The following is a 16,715-nucleotide window of genomic DNA, read 5'->3' as shown; positions in this document are numbered from 1 at the left end:
AATAAAATCGCCGCACCCCCTCAAAAGTTCTGGAAGCGCTAGTAGTTTACTTGTGTCCTTAAGTCTATTAGAGGAATTTTTTTTTAGTTCTGTTGACTTACTTATTAGCGAAGACCTGTCAATGAAAGTTGGGTCGCAAAACACCATAGTTAGCCTATTGACATTATCAGATTCAGAGATATGTCTTTATCTTGAGTCTTTACACTGCGCTCTTTCTGTTCACAGGTCAAGTCCATCTATCAAGGTCACGATAAGTCTTGGGAATACATTCGCTACAAGAGAATGTTTAGCACGACCTTTGAGACGGGAAAGCTGGAATTCCCGATTGAGTTTAAACGAAGAACTGAATTACACCTGGAAATGACCGGGTAAAATGACTAGTAATCCAAGGCCTAGATTAATGGGTCATTATTATTTGGCCTCATGCATTGCAAGTATCCCGAGAGGACTAGACCCCTACTTTATTTCCCTTTATTGTTATTTTGACGACTCAGACTTTTGTTTCTAGTATCAATATTAAAAGTTAAAAGTAGAAACAGAAAAAAAAAAAAAAAAAACAACAGCAAATCTATGTTAAAGTTTTCGATTTGTTAGAAATATTCTGCAACATATGTATATTTGGTGAATTTATTGAAAGGCTACATAATATGGACAAAATAAAGTTGTGAGTTAAGAATAGACATATTGTTATTATTAATTTTAGGTAATAGTAATAGGCAAAAGGACTATAAAGACTCAAGTTAAATGTGTGATTATGTTCTATACCTTGGTTTGAGGTTTTCCTTTAAAATCTTGTGATGTGATATATTGGATTGTCTGCAATGAATCTGAGGCTACTACTGAGTTAACTTCCATTACAATGTACTGTTTTAGTAATAGTCACATTTTTTCTTGTAGTTACTTTGAGCATCCTTGATTATTTATTGACCTCCAGGCATCTGAAGTCATATCCAGAGAATGCCAAGCTAAAGCTTCAATTTGTCAATGAGACCTACCATAGACTAACTACTGACCGGGGGGTAGAGGTCATGCTATTTCTGAAGAAGTGGTACCAGAAGAAGAAATATGTCCAGCCAGTTTACCTCAGGAAGCCATTTCTTCCAGGCTTCGTTGATTTCCGGTAAGTGTCAGCAAATGTTCTCGATAGATAATTGTTGATTCTAGGTCGTTGGGTTGTAGCTCAGTACATCTCGTACATTTAAGCGCAGTAGATGTAGCCTATTATACTAAATGTAGAACATGAAATAACCTTAAACTTCCTTTTAAACAAACTGAATATAAATTTGATAAATAAAAACAAAGCGTTCAGGTTCAGTATAGAAGAATGTAGAAACACTAGTCCAAAAATATTTTTAAACTCATTAAATCGACACATCATTCTGTGACTTCTGTCACAGGTCTCTCGCTTGTTCTCTTCTACGTATTATTCACACCAGTATTTATTCACGTGAACTACCACCACTTTGTGGTTTCATTCAAATCTATACAGCCTACTACAAACCATCCACCTACCCATGCATTGCACGGGAACAGAAACAAGCAGATACACGTTCATAATGTTATCATCATCATCCTCCTTCTTATCTGTTATGACATGATTAGGATTTAGTTATTTGTTTCGGGAATAGGGGAAAAGTTTTACTTAGTGACGATGAGGTAAAGTTTGTTAAAAAGTAAGAAAGCTCTAGGATTTGATAGAGACAAGACGCTTTTCCTATCACAGCAAGAATAAGAAGTAGTTTACGGACCTAGTTGACATCGGGCGATTCCCTTCTTGATCATTGAACATATTTGTTGACCAACATGAGCGTCGACTACATATCCTGATTGTTTTGGCATTTCGCCGGTGTTTGAAGGTTACCTCCTGTTTTATTTCATTGTTTGTACTTGACACGGCGGAAGAGTCACAACAATCATTATCCAAGTCCGTTTGTGTGAGGACTGGAGAGGCTCAAAATTTCTCGTTGAAAAACTCCATTAGTGGCACCTAAACAAAATAAAACTTCAGAAAAAATGAGTAACATAATTCCTACTACACTGCTCTTATGCTAAAATATTCAATTACCTTTGTCAATACATGATATCTTGACTTAATAGACACATAACTTGAGTTTATAAAACTACAGAACCATATACAAAGCAGACATTTTAATTTTCTTTTTAACAGGGAAGCAGATCACTTGGATGAGGAAAATGAAGGTCAAGGAAGTCAAGGTCAAGGAAAAACGATACACATGCTCATGCCTCTCTACCAAAGATCCGCCATCTACAAAAGGTTTTTAGAAATGCATGCTCGGGCCATTGTAGGTAGGCCCAAAGTAGAATCAATCTTTTTTTTCTCTTCGTTATCAGCAATCTTTGATTTCATCCCACCTTTAATGTTTCTTTCGATTCCTTGTTTTTAAAAGTGTAAACTTCCTTTTTTTTTTCCTATTAATCTTTCCAAGAGAAAATATTACGCATTTTGTTTCGTTATCTTTCTAAGAATACATTTTTAATTGGCAACAAATTTTTAGCTGAAGTTTTTATTAGCGGCCCCCGAAATTTTAATGTGAAATGTCTGTCCGTCCCTTTGAGATCTCGTAAACTAGAAAAGATAGTGAAAATCCGACATCACAATATTTTAGACCATTCAAAGTTCTGATGAAACGGCTACTTCTACTTTTTTATTTTTTTTGAAAGCGAAAGAGCTAATTAGTATGCATTATATGTTAGACCTAATTTAAAACGACCTTAACAATTACAACAATTATAAGACTTCAGTTAGGCCAGGAGAGGCTGGGTGGTAAAGCGCTTGGCTTCCGAACAGGGGGTCCCGGGTTCGAATCCTCCTGAAGACTGGGATTTTCAACTTCGGAATCCTTGGGCGCCTCTGAGTCCACCCAGCTCTAATGGGTACCTGACATTAGTTGGGGAAAAGTAAATGCGGTTGGTCGTTGTGCTGGCCACATGACACCCTCATTAACCGTATGCCACAAAAACAGATGAATCATCATCTGCCCTATAGACCACAAGGTTTGAAAGGGGAACTAGGCCAGGTTCACATCTAACTTTGCATTCACTTGCACCTATTCTTTGATCTGCTGGACCGTTGGGGCACTACACAAGATCTGTCAACCTTCTTTCTAGATTCTTATCTCTCATTTGTCTCGATATACTTTCATTCGTTCTTTTTGAAAACATTGAATCCTGTCTGGGGTGGACCACTTCGGGGGCCGATTTTGAGTTTGTGTTTCCACACAAACTGTCCTTGTAACCTTTTTTTTTAACCACAGAACTTTGATTTTATAATATTTACACAAGATTTTTACTACCTTTACTATTTTAACTGTGAATAGACCTTGTTTTTAATGATTTAACTGTATAGAATTAAGCACTTGTTATATAAAGTGAGAGTGATCCTTAAAGGATTAAGGGCACGACATGGCCTAAATTGTGCCGATGTGCCTAAACTCAAAACTCAATCAAATGAACACGTTGTCTACGACTGTTACAGGTTACAGAGGCAAAGTCGAGTTGAGGGTGGTCGTTTTCACAGACGACAGGGGAGAGCATAAACTGTTGTCTGCTATGACCTCCACCATGATGAGCAAGATCCCCAGCCTTGACATTCGCATGACGTACTTGGACGAGCCATTTAACAGGGGCAAAGGTCAGAATTGAGTTGAGTTTGAGAAAAGTGCAATGAATCTTTTTTGCCTTGAATTTATATAGTCTAAAAATGTAAACATCATAAGTCTAGTCTTTACAGACACATATACACTTTTACGTTTTGTTCTGATTAACTATACTTACCTTAGGTAGGACCGTAGATGCAGTCTTAAATGGGGGGGGGGGGGGAGGGGGACAAGGGCAACCGCCCTTAATCCCGGTCATGAGGGGACCGGAAAGATTTTTTTTCTCACCACCCAGGGCCATCCTAGATAACTGGAGGCCCTAAGCAAAGTGTGTGGCCCTTGATTAATGAAGGAAGCATGGTCGAGAAGCTAAGTGCGCTTGAACTTGGCTTGGCTACCTAGAAAGGGGCTCGAGGTTCGACACCCGACTCGGGCAGAGTTGTGTTTACTGAGCTGCCTAAAGGCAGCATGGAAAACCAACTCCTCGATACCCCCTTCCCCCCCCCCCCCCCAACTGGTCCACAGTTAGAGATTGGACCAAAAGCGCTCTGAGCATGCTATATAAAAGCTATAATAAATAATAATAATAGACAAATAAAAAATTAACAGCAGAAAACAAATTACTCCATTTAATTAAAACCTAGTGTACTCACACAATAACATTGGGCATAAGCTTCGCTATTTCTTCTCTAAAAAAATTTTTTGACTCCTGTTCGAGGCCCCTACCAATCGGGAGCCTTAGGTGGCTGCCTAGTTTGCCTATGCCTAAGGCCGTCCCTGCCCCATCATCTCGTCATACTACCGTCATTCTAACTACCGTACCGTCTGAAATACGCAGTGCTGGATTTCTTTGGAAACAGCGCTAACTAAAACAAGACTTAATATCTAGCTACACCAATTACCTTATTTATCTTATTTTGGGTTAAGCTTAGGCGCCTCATATGACATTCGCATTAGTCCTGCGTACTTCTAAGCCCGCCTCTTGTGGAGCAACTTGCACCATTCCATATTATATGAAAGTTTGCGAGATTAGATTTTGCAATGCACATTTACATTGAGTGGAAAAAAAATCGTTTCGTTGAGAAAAAAAAATTTCGCACGAGAAGTTCAATGCATTAGTCTGACGTAGTGAGTCCTACTAAAACATTCCCAGGTCCAATTAACTATCATGCTCACTTTCTATTTCAGGTTTAATGACAGCCCTGAGTGATCTCCCTTACACGTCTCTGTTGCTGTTCATGGATGTAGATATGGAGTATTCCTCGTACTTCTTACATCGGGTGTCAAAGTACACAGTTCAAGGCCGCAGTACATTCTTCCCAATCTACTTTGTGCATTTTAAGTAAATCAAGTTTTTTTTTAATTAGGACCAAGCTTAGAGTATACCGAATTTTTTAAAGGTGTTTAATAGTATTCCCTGAATGGGCATGGAGTGGTCAATCCTAACTAAGATAACTACAAACTTAATTATTTCATAAATTGTTAGATGCCAGAGAAGTGGCAGTGCTTCTACAGTGGGAGAAGCTATATGCATAATTAGTGCAATAATCTAAAAGTCCATTATTTTGATTGGTAAGAGCTTCATGAGAGATTTTGATAAATGAAGTCTTTGGTGCATCCGGTGTACAAAATACGGAAGTAGTGATAAGCTATGAAAAAAAAAGCACATAATTCTTGTGCATTCTTTTTTTTTTTTAGCATTGCACAATCTAACTTCTTAGCTTATAATGCACAAGGTAGTTTTTATTTATTAGTTGGCAACATCGTTCTTTCAATATTAGCGTCATTGGCAGTCAATTGTGTGTATTTATTTCAAAATCTCTTCCAAACTTAATCTTTTTAATTTTTCTACATTTTTTAATGTTCCATTATACCACATCGCCCCCTCCCCATTTCTACATACTACTTTCAATTCTTTTTCTTTCTTATTGAAAAAAAAAACTTTCCTTTTTCAGACCTTGTTGTCTATAGCCAGTCTATAGGGAAGATGATGTAAAGGTCATCTGTTTCTGTGGCCCACGGTTAACGAGGGTGTCATGTAGCCAGCACAACGACCAACCGCCTTTACTTTTCCCAAACTAATGTCAGGTAGAGCTGGGTGGACTTAGCGACGCCCAAAGATCCCGAAATTAAAAATCCAAGTTCTTATTGAAAGAATTAATATATAAAAAAATTAAACAAGCAAGGTCATTTTGTGAACATTTTCCTTGAGATTATTTTGAATACTTTAACTTTAGTAAGAAGCTAATGTATATTTCTGTCATAAGTGTATTTCCATTGAAAGCCGCTGGTAATAGTTTTATTTATTATGGATGTTTCTTTTATTCGGACGTAGCTCTACCGTGGTCTGGTCTATAATTCATACAATGTTTGTTTTTTTAATATTTCATTCAGCCCAGACTCAATTTGCTATAAACAAAAAGATTGTGATTCCCTGCTGAATAGCAGACGTGATGAAGTTGGATTATGGCGGAGTTTCAGTTACGGCATTGGCTCTGTGTACAAATCGGATCTGGTCCGGTGAGTCAAACTTCTGCAGTAGGCCTAAATCTAGATCTTGCTATTTTGTCTTTCAGTAGATCTAGCTATTCTGTCCAAGCAACAACAAAAAATTATTTAAGAGTTAATTTTAGATCTAAATGATGATGTGTTCATGTTAGATCCACATTGTTCTGTGACCAACGGCATTCCCATATGTCCTGAACCACGTCAATACTGACCCCAAAATACATGTCAGGTAGACCCTACTAATGAGAGCTTGGAGAACTCGAGAGCTTTCGAAACTTTGGAATAAAGTCCCAAGACATCAGTGGGCCTCAACATTGAGGCATTCACTTCACCACCCGCCATACTGTCCAACTTACTGTTTAACTTATATATATTTATTTAATTATAAAATAATAATAATAGTAATAACTATTGATTGCGTAATGGAAGGGAGGAGACTGTTGTTTTAGTTTCAAAAAATAATTATAAAGCATTATTTCCCTTTGTATTTTTCAAACCCATTTCAAAACTTTCACCTTCGTCAATTGAACTGTTGGGACACCACACAAGATCTGTCGATCTTCTTTCTATATTCCTCTCTGTCTTTTGCCTTGGATAGAATTTCTCTCAACGACAAGCCCGTCCATTCTTTTATGTTGTCTTTTCATCGTTTTCTCTATCTGCCTCCTCTTCTTTTTCCTGGTACTGTTTTCATAAGTTTTCATAATCTACTATATATGAGTATGTTGGTGTATAATTCAGAGTCTCATCTGCTCGTAACAGTAGGTCATCGTGGGGTTCAAATGAAACAGGTTAAACACAGCAAAACTTTACTTCAATGTTGTTTTCAAATATAATGTATATCTATCTAACACCTGTTAATCAATAAGAAGACGGATATCTAAACATTAAATGTGGATATAGGGAATAATTTAAAATGAAGAAAGTTATATTGAACAAAAAAGTCGTCAAAGTATTTTTTTAGTGTATGTGTGTATTTTCCAAAGCTTATTATCAACCCACTCTGTCTGTCTGTATGGTCAAAAGTTTGTACACGTTATTTCTCCCACGCCCAGTCTAGGATCAAGCTGAAATTTGGCACACTTATTTATTTTACCTGACAACAAAAGAATCAATAAAAAAATCAATTAATTAATTAATTATTGTTGGTAGTTAATTATTTTGTTTGGTATCTCAAACAAGGGAAAGAAATCATACTTGACAGATGGTGTGGTATAAGTTGAATTAGTCCCCTTGAGGACTCGAGCCCTAAGTGAACATTTTTTATGCATTTAAAAAACGATCACGTAAACATTCACCAAGATGCCCCTTCCCTTCCCCCCCCCCCCCCCTTTCCTTTCACAACTGGTCCAAACAAGTGATACGCGCTAAATACTATAGAAAAACAATTGATAAAAATATTTCTATGCGCACAGATTTATTATGTCTAGGTCACTAATACATATAATTATAAGACAGATCCAAACTAATTGATACAATGACACTTAATATAAGCTTGTTCTTATTTTAAGTATTTTTATGTTTTTGTCGCTCTTCTTCTGAATTATTTATAGCGCTGGTGGCTTCAAGACAGACATCGTGGGCTGGGGACTTGAAGATGTGGATTTCTATGAAAAGTGTATTTCTTTGGGACTGAATGTGATGAGAGGATCTGATCCCTCCATGATACACAGGTACAGGCCCAGGCCAGCGCTACTGCATTTATTAGATAGTATTCGAATATTTATTAGCATATATAGACAGAGATCTACATAAGGTAGACTAGGCCTATATAAGACATGATAATAGGTGTAAAGAAGTGATATCTAGTGTAGTGGAAATAATTAAATGTCCTAAAATTAATGTTTGGAATAAACAATCAACGTTTGCAGGTACCACCCACGAGAATGCAACATGTCTCTCCCGGAGAACCAGCTCAAGCAGTGCATTGACAGTGGTAGCGCCATGTTGGGATCTGTACAGAATCTTTACCGGATGTTGTATGACGTCTCAAAAGGGAAAGGAGTGTAACTAAACATGCCTTTTTCCCCACCAGTTGGTGCAGTTATACAGAGACTGAACCAAATCTACTGCTTGACAAATGGGAGTCGGATTAAATGACAGAAGCAAAGTCATGCAATAATACATAAATTATACCGACTCTGCGCTGGATGTTGTTTAACATGAGGACATGGAAGAGTTCATAATGGATATGAATATTCCATGGCTATTAAACAAATTATTTGTATTACAGCGTGTAAATGCGTGTGACCAAGTTAATGACTGTTAATACTATGATACGGTGTTACGGAAATTTACTTTAATAAATGTACATTGAAGAACAATTTACACTTGAAAAGGTTTACCTCAAATGTTTTATGAAGGCAGTACTAAATGTTAAAAAAGAAATCAAGAACTGCTACACTGTAGCATCTTTGCAGCTTCTCGTGTAACTAAAGAGGCCATTCTTTGATACACATTCACGGTTACAAGTAAAGCGTTTGTAATCACCATACGCTGGCCGTTGTCTGCCCTTTTCTTACTTTATTGTGTTCACCATCTACAATCCAGGAACCTTCAATTATGATTTCTCTACATGTGGTCCATCCTGTATGTTTTATAATCTGTTGTTGTCACACTTGAAGAGCTTCACGTGACGTAGGAGTGGACCACATGCAGTGTGTCTCCTGTGGTCTATTACACCTCCATACAATAGACCTTGCAGAGGTCGACCCTGTGACATGCAGTGTGTCTCCTGTGGTCTATTACATCTCCATACAATAGACCTTGCAGAGGTCGACCCTGTGACCTTCGGTGTGTCTCCTGTGGTCTATTACACCTCCATACAATAGACCTTGCAGAAGTCGACCCTGTGACATGCAGTGTGTCTCCTGTGGTCTATTACATCTCCATACAATAGACCTTGCAGAGGTCGACCCTGTGACCTTCGGTGTGCATGGTCAAGCCAGCCAAGTTGCCTACTGCTTATACATTTCAGAAAATTACAAAAGATCTTCCTGCCAAATTGACTGTATTTTTGTTACACTTTTAAAACAGAAACTGTCTGTTCGTTATAAACATATCATTGCCATGTTGTTTTTTTTTTTTAAATTTATTTGCACCCTAAGTTTCCATAATTTATGCTGTCACCTTTTTAGGGACTATTCTACTGTGTTCCCAATGGGAACTTACTTACAATGTTTGAATTACCTCACAGATGTGATACAATCGCAATAAGTACGAGCGTTAGTCAGGATTTCTGGTACATTTAACACATGTGAACTTCAAGAGCATAATTGTGATCAAATAATTCCATTTTATAGCTTATGAAAACATCGATTCCTCCATTAAGTGTTAATTCCATCATAAAGAGTCAAACCACCATAAAAATGGCATTTCTTCAATAGTGTCAATTCTACCATTATGAGTCAAACCATTATAAAAATGTCGATTTCTCCATAAAGTGTCAATTCCACTATAAAGTGTCAAACCACTATAAAAAATGTTCCTAAAGTGTCAATTCCACTATAAAGTGCCAAACTGCCATAAGCAATGTCATTTCCTCTTATAAAGTGTCAATTCCACTGTAAAGGGTCGAGTGGCATAGCTATACATAATGTATTAGTCTGCAATAGTCTGCATTGAGAACCTCACTAAATATGTACTGTTTACCCTGTCCTACCCTTTCAGTATCCGTATTTTTTTTTTAACATTTAAAATACCTTTTAAAAAGCTTAGTTCGGGTAATATATGTAAGTGTGCGTGTGAGTGTTTAGGGGCTAAATCTTTATGGCCAGTGACAAACTAGAAGTCAGCTTTAGCAGCTTTCTGCTTTTTTGACCAGGTAGTCTTTCAATGCATACTATTCCTAAGGAAACAAAACAGTTGATAAAATAACCAAAAAAATATAGGAACACTAAATCCTTAGTCCAGCGTCCTCTAAGTGCAGAGAAAAAATAATAAGCTGAGTAAAAAAAAGATATACAAATGGTAGTACTGGCATTTAAATTTCGTAAACATATAGTTTGAAATAAAGAAATTAACACATTTTCTTTTATCAAAGCACTATTAAAAAAAAATATAAACGATTTCCTGTATTACAGTGTTGACGACGGTCGTGGACTTTAAGCACCAGATTGCTAATAAACAATTAAACCGATGTAGGCGTATACTATTTTGAAATATAGAACTTGTGATCATTTGAAATAAACTAATAATTAAACAAATCTAACTCGTGATGAAAACACGTCTTTACACTCTGGCATCCTGGAGTCGTCTCTCGTTCATAACATAGCTTATGACAGAGCCGCTTATCTTGTATCGTTCTACAAGACTTACAATCAGTGCTCCCTTTCTTCATTATCACCTACACACACACACACTCCATAAGATACGGTTATCCATGACAGATCACACTATGCAGTCTAGTTTACATTTTGATTGAATCAAGTCATAACAAATAACTCTGTATCTGTTAATTAAAGCTTAACAATTTAAGCAAAAGATATGTATAATTTATCCTCTCTGATATCTCAACATCCCTGGCGTTTATAGGCCTAAATATATTTTTTAAATTAAGAGCATAGTTAGTGTGTATACATAATAGCAACCTTAAACAAGTTTCTGAAACAGTGTAGTAATAAATGTTAAAATGTAAAGTGAACCAATAGTTTTCACATATTAATTTGATTAAACTTTATATAGAATCCTTTGCTCACTGAGTGAATGAGTTATCCATGTTTATGTTAATATGCTTTTGGTGCTACTTCTCTGTATTGATGTTCAATTTAAACAAATGTTCACTTTTTTTTTTAGACGAATAAATTTATTAGCAAACTTTATTTCTTTTCTGTTGTTTTTTTTTAAATTCAATTTAACTTTGTCTTTATCTACAAGTCTTGCCCATCTATCAGCTAAGCACTTGAGTGAATTTCTCTATTCATCAAGCATTATAAGAGATCCCCAATATCCGAGACATTCCACCTTTATGAGATTCAAAAACATCATTATCTCTATCAGAATACCGGTATTATATTTATTTAAAACAGAGGCTCAAGCAAAGTTTTTTTCATTGAACATTGTCTCTTTAAAGAAAAGGCTTGCCAGCAAAGAGAAGTCTTTTTGACCACATCTTCAATGTTACATACAGCCAGTATAACTCCAAAGCTTCTGGATATTGTGCGGTCAAGTCCAGGGTTTGGCCTATCTATATAAGTGGTCCACGAAAAAGTCGGTGTCTGGGTTGGATAGCCTGGATGTGTAGCAGTGCCTCTTTAATATCCCAGCACTAAAAACGTTATGTGAGCCCCGTTTAACCATGAGATAGTCTAAAGGATTGTTTGCATCCCTCGTCATAATTCAGTAAACTACTCCCTATTCTCGAAATATGGTCCGGGAAGATCGAAACTGCAGTTCAATCGGGGTGTAGCTGAAAACAAACATTAAGAACTATATTTTTTATATAGAAACGGAAGTTTTTTTGGGAATTTAGACTTAGTATAAACACGAAGAACCTTACTTGGATCAATCTTCCCTCATATATTCTATTTTGCTAGCTAACCTTTTATCCAAACTCATGGACATAGCCAGGGAGCCATTAAAATTAATTTTCTCAGAACTATGAACCAATTACTAAGCATTAGGCCTAATCAGTGAGAGACACTATTTCATTATAAATTCGATCATATCTCTAACTATCTTGTAGATCTTTGTTAAAAGCCAAAAATCGATTTAGCCTTTCATAATGATAGCGCACAAAATGTAACATCTTCAACGATTCCTTATGAAACAGAATATGATGTTTGTTTCTTAGCTAGCTTAATATGTAATGTCAAATCTAGATCTCGATTTATGTTACTTGAAAAATTAAGAAAGGCAAACAAAAAGGGAAACGGAATAATCTTTGAAAAGTTGCGTAACTAGCAACAGTGTCGAAATTTGTGTTCGTACTATCAGGACTATTCATATCGACCTACTATTTCCTTAAACAAACTTTCTCACCTTCCCATCCCAACCCCTTCGATTCCTGTAATACTATCAATGATGTTATTATAGCACACAGGGAAAAGAACAAAACGTCACCACATTACGATTGGGGCTAACCATATTATTACAAAAAAACCTAATGAAATAGAAGTTCTTTACACCAAAGCAGCCCGAGTCTCTGTTACACACATTATCTGAAAACACAAACTGGTTAACGTTTTTAAGTTAATATAAAGTTTGGGCATAACGTGAAGAACGTTTCTTTAAAAAAAAAAAAAGCTTTAATTAACTAGAGTGCAATTTTGTTTCCACTTTAATGTCATCCCCAAGGGCTCAAGTAGCCCCAATCGGTCATGAGTCATGGGTCCGAGCGCAATGATCCCCTTAGCGTCATGGTTGCTAGGTGGCAGGGAGTGGGCCTTTAAAGGTCGCGGGACCGGGTTCTTGAACCGCTTCGCGCCATGGTTGCTACGCCATCGAGTAGACTAGAATTTATTGGACCATTATAAATTGGACCGTAAGCCATGACACAGACATGGGTCTATTATAGTCATAAAGTTATTATATATAGGTCTGTGCAAAGAGATAGATATATAACTGTGCCACTAACCAATATAAAGCAAACATTTAAAAAAAAAAGAAAAAAGAGACGAAACAAAACTCTATGATTTTGTTACGTAACTTAATTTGTCGTTTATATTTGTTAGGAAAAAGCGAAAAAATCTTATTTAATATCAATGTTGAAAACTTAAAAAAGGTAAGGGCTTAAAAACTAGAAAGCCTGGCCTATCATCTATGTTAGGTATCATGTTCTCTGCTCTGCTAGGTCTAGTTAGTAGCAAGTAGGTAGTACACTAGAAAAGTCTAGTTCAGTAGTTGTACTAGAAATTAGAATATAGATTAAATATAGATCAATAGTAGATTCTTATATTAGGCACACCGTATTCGGGAACTAGGTCAAATTTTTATTTTATTTTTTTATTTGGTGACGGTTTAACTTACAAAAAAAAACTGAAAGCAGATTCTTATTCTGCAACTAAAGGACTATAAAAATAGCTGTGTTTCTTTGAATTACCACTCATAGTCAAGATTTTATTTTAAAATAAATTGGGTCACTTCATGCTCCTATTTTGAACGCAGTTTATGGGCTTTCTCCTTTAGTTGAACAGTGACGTCAGTGAGCACCGGTGTTAAACACCACTATGTAATTGCTAATAAACTATATCTGTGTTACTTAAAAATTATTTAGATTGTAGTAAAAGAAGTAGATTCACTTTTGCAATATGTATTTATAGTCTATTTCTATTTCCTCATATATATGAGTATTACTCTCTCTCTCTCTCTTTATATATATATATATATATATATATATATATATATATATATATATATATATATATATATATATATATATATATATAGGCTATATATATATATAATATATATATATAATATATATATATATATATAATATATATATATATATATAATATATATATATATATATATATATATATATATATAGGCTATATATATATATATATAATATATATATATATATATAGGCTATATATATATATATATAGGCTATATATATATATATATATATATATATATATATATATATCGTATATATATTACTATATAGTTTATTTATTTAAATACCTATATAACTATATAATCTATGTGTAGAAACAGACAGAAATAAATTTATATAGATTATAGAGCTATAAATTATTTATTTTAATTTAATAAACATGATATTTTCTACTAGGGCTACTTGTATTTTCTCTCTGTCTTTCTTTTAACTCCCATCCAAGGACCCTCTTCTTCTTTTCATATTTGGATGTTCCTTTTGTGAAACCTTAACATCCCCTCCCTCCCATAGATGCTTATAATTATTTTCATGACTCTCTCCCCCTTCCTTCCACTGCCTGTTGGATAGTTAGTGACACTACACGCTGAGTGTATACCTCTCCTCACCGCCAGCTTATAATATCTTGCGTGATCACATGCAGTGGGCATGGTCTCTGGCTTCAATTAGCAGCCCACACTTTTTCTTTCATTCATAAGTTATATATTCTAGATATCTCGATCTAGGTCATGTTTATTCATTAAATAATCATAGATTTATTAATCCCAATAATATTTCTTAATACAATTTTGCTGTGTTCAAAAAGGAGAATGAGCTGAATTCATTATTATTTGTTTGGACACCCCCTTTTTAAATTTTATTTAACAGCTAACGGTATAAATGTGATTGGAATGTCTTTCTAAAGATGTTTGGAAGCTTATTTTGATATGCCCATCAGCCTACGATCAAACAGGCTCATAATATAGCCTTCATCCCTTATATGGGTATGAATTGCCGGGGTAGGTTAAAACAACAGCTTTACATACATGGTTACCGAGAATCTAAATAACTGCCATCTGCTTTGGAAAAACGGAACAAAATTACCGGAACTTATCTAAAATTGGACATGTGCAGTTCCGAAATGTCGTTTTTAACTCCAAACATAAAAACAATTTGATTACAAACAAAAAAAAGCGACCCGTTCAGAAAGGAGAATTCGATGGAGTGTTCAAACTATAAGAGCCTCGAATCCCCCTCTATACTATAGATCTAATAAATAATAATATATCATTAATTTTCTATAATCTATATATATATGTGATCTACTCAGACTAGATTGGACTCACTAGAATAGATTTATAGATCATCTACTAGATGATCTACTCTAGTGATCTAGATCTAGATCAATTTCAAGTAGATGTAATTCTAGAGTAGTTAAAAGTAGTTTATGCTATTCGGACACCTATTATTATATATAAAATATAGTCTATAGGTTAGGAGTACAAATATAAGTACTATAGTAGTCAATAAGTCATCCTTATTCTCCTTTATTTAACTAAAGAAGATTTTGGTACTTCATTTTCTTTTCTATATCGAACGATTGTAAAATAATGGGCTGTCAAAGTAAAACTTTCAAATTTGGGCCTATGCTATATAGTATATTTGTTATTATGTTTAAGGCCAAAGAGGCTGTGTGTTTTCATTTAATTCTGACAAAATACAAATTTGACCCACATTATTTGATTCCGGACACCATAATTTATTTCAGACAGTCTCGATATTTAGGCATCAATAAACTCAGATTTTAATTCTATATTAACATTAACTTGATTAACTAAATTTTAAGATCCCCAGCCCAGGCATAGCCCCTCACATGAAATCATTAAGATTTCTGATGTTTTCAAACTATGCATAAATACGAACACAAAAAAAAAATATATGAACACACTTATTCTACCAAAATTAGGTTACTGGGATAGTGACTTCTACACTGACTTTAGACATTTTATGTTTGCATGATTTGATGTGTGTTAAATGTTTGTGTTTTTTTGTTTATATATATACATAAGATTAATCCTAAGTATTTTTTATTTATTAGGTATGTCTTGTCAAGTTGTACAATCAGAGCTCTAATTTCCCCACAATACCATCTCTCTTGTACACAATGAAAAGATCTTTTGATCAAGAAGATGATAAGGCAGAATCATCAAACACACCTAGAAAAAAAATCAAGAAAGACAAGGTAACGTATATGTTGAGCTTGTTACAATAAAACTTTATTTTACCTCACTCATATTGCATCTCAATTTAAGTGAGGGACTGCAATTAAGCTTCAGTTTCAAACTCTTGATATATTAAAATAGTTTAAGTATATATAGTTTTGTAATAAAGATGTTTAACTATATGCTTTATATATATTCAATTACATGTCACACTTTGATAGATAAGTTGTATTTTGACTTTATGTGAATTTTTTTAGTGACCTCTGGATATTTATCTGATACATCTATCTGCTAAAGGATTTGCAAAATAAACAGACAGTGAATATATGTAAAATGAATAATGCATTATGACATATCATAATTTAATTCATTACTACATAGCATTATTTAAACTTGTCATAAAGTAAAGGTGGTTGGTCATTGTGCTGGCCACATGACACCCTTGTTAACCATGGACTGCAGAAATAGATGACATTTACATCATCTGCCCTATTGATTGCAAGGTCTCAAAGGGGGACTTAACTTTTTTATTTATAGAATGATAAACTCTAAAGAAAATCTCCTTTTCACAGCTAAGATTCTAATGATTCTATTTGTTTATATTCAATGTTTTATTTCTAATGTGAAAATAAACCAATATTCAGACATCAGATGTTGCAAAAACAGATGAAAAACACAGTGGCACTGATGTTAAGAAAATTGATAAGATAGTTATGAAAAAGAAGGAGAAAGTTGTAGAGAGTGTAACCAAGATTAAATTTAAAAATGATGACAAGAAAGGCGAGGTAAAACTTCTACTGTCTTACAACTAAACTGCTTTAATGGATCCACAATGTAAATGAAATTTTTTCTTCCTTGTCACCAAAATATAAATTGAAACTTTTTTTTTTACTTCAAATGAAATTAACATTTTAAAAAAGTGGTAATTATAGTTTCTAATAACATTAGTTTTGTATTTTACTCTAGCCATTTTGTTGAGCTTTATTGAAATATGTTGCTAAAAGTTAACTTATTAAAGTCAGAGACAATTTACAATTACAAGTCACATTG

The 16,715-nt window shown here is 34.6% G+C and overlaps 2 protein-coding genes across 5 annotated transcripts in view; both read left to right on the top strand.

The window, feature by feature from the left end:
- Positions 1-9,197, top strand: part of LOC106056411 (chondroitin sulfate synthase sqv-5-like) — a 43,255-nt gene extending 34,058 nt beyond the window's left edge. For all 4 annotated transcript variants that reach the window (XM_056012921.1, XM_013213139.2, XM_013213138.2 and 1 more), the window contains exons 9-16: positions 226-368; positions 935-1,120; positions 2,168-2,307; positions 3,497-3,652; positions 4,806-4,959; positions 6,012-6,137; positions 7,679-7,798; positions 7,997-9,197. In XM_056012921.1, coding sequence (XP_055868896.1) covers positions 226-368; positions 935-1,120; positions 2,168-2,307; positions 3,497-3,652; positions 4,806-4,959; positions 6,012-6,137; positions 7,679-7,798; positions 7,997-8,135 — 1,164 coding nt within the window. In that variant the 3' untranslated portion in view covers positions 8,136-9,197. The remainder of the gene's footprint in view (positions 1-225; positions 369-934; positions 1,121-2,167; positions 2,308-3,496; positions 3,653-4,805; positions 4,960-6,011; positions 6,138-7,678; positions 7,799-7,996) is intronic.
- Positions 9,198-12,707: 3,510 nt separating this feature from the next.
- LOC129923130 (uncharacterized) lies at positions 12,708-16,492 on the top strand. Its single transcript, XM_056012842.1, has 3 exons — positions 12,708-12,846; positions 15,542-15,685; positions 16,310-16,492. The coding sequence occupies exons 1-3, from the start codon at positions 12,754-12,756 to the stop codon at positions 16,475-16,477; spliced, it is 405 nt and encodes a 134-aa protein (XP_055868817.1). The 5' UTR covers positions 12,708-12,753; the 3' UTR covers positions 16,478-16,492.
- Positions 16,493-16,715: the final 223 nt, after the last annotated feature.

Source organism: Biomphalaria glabrata, chromosome 15, assembly GCF_947242115.1.
Source record: "Biomphalaria glabrata chromosome 15, xgBioGlab47.1, whole genome shotgun sequence".
In the NCBI taxonomy this organism is placed as follows: Eukaryota; Metazoa; Mollusca; class Gastropoda; family Planorbidae; genus Biomphalaria; species Biomphalaria glabrata.
The sequence above is the reverse complement of the archived record's forward strand: the minus strand, read 5'-3'. Positions and strand labels throughout refer to the sequence as shown.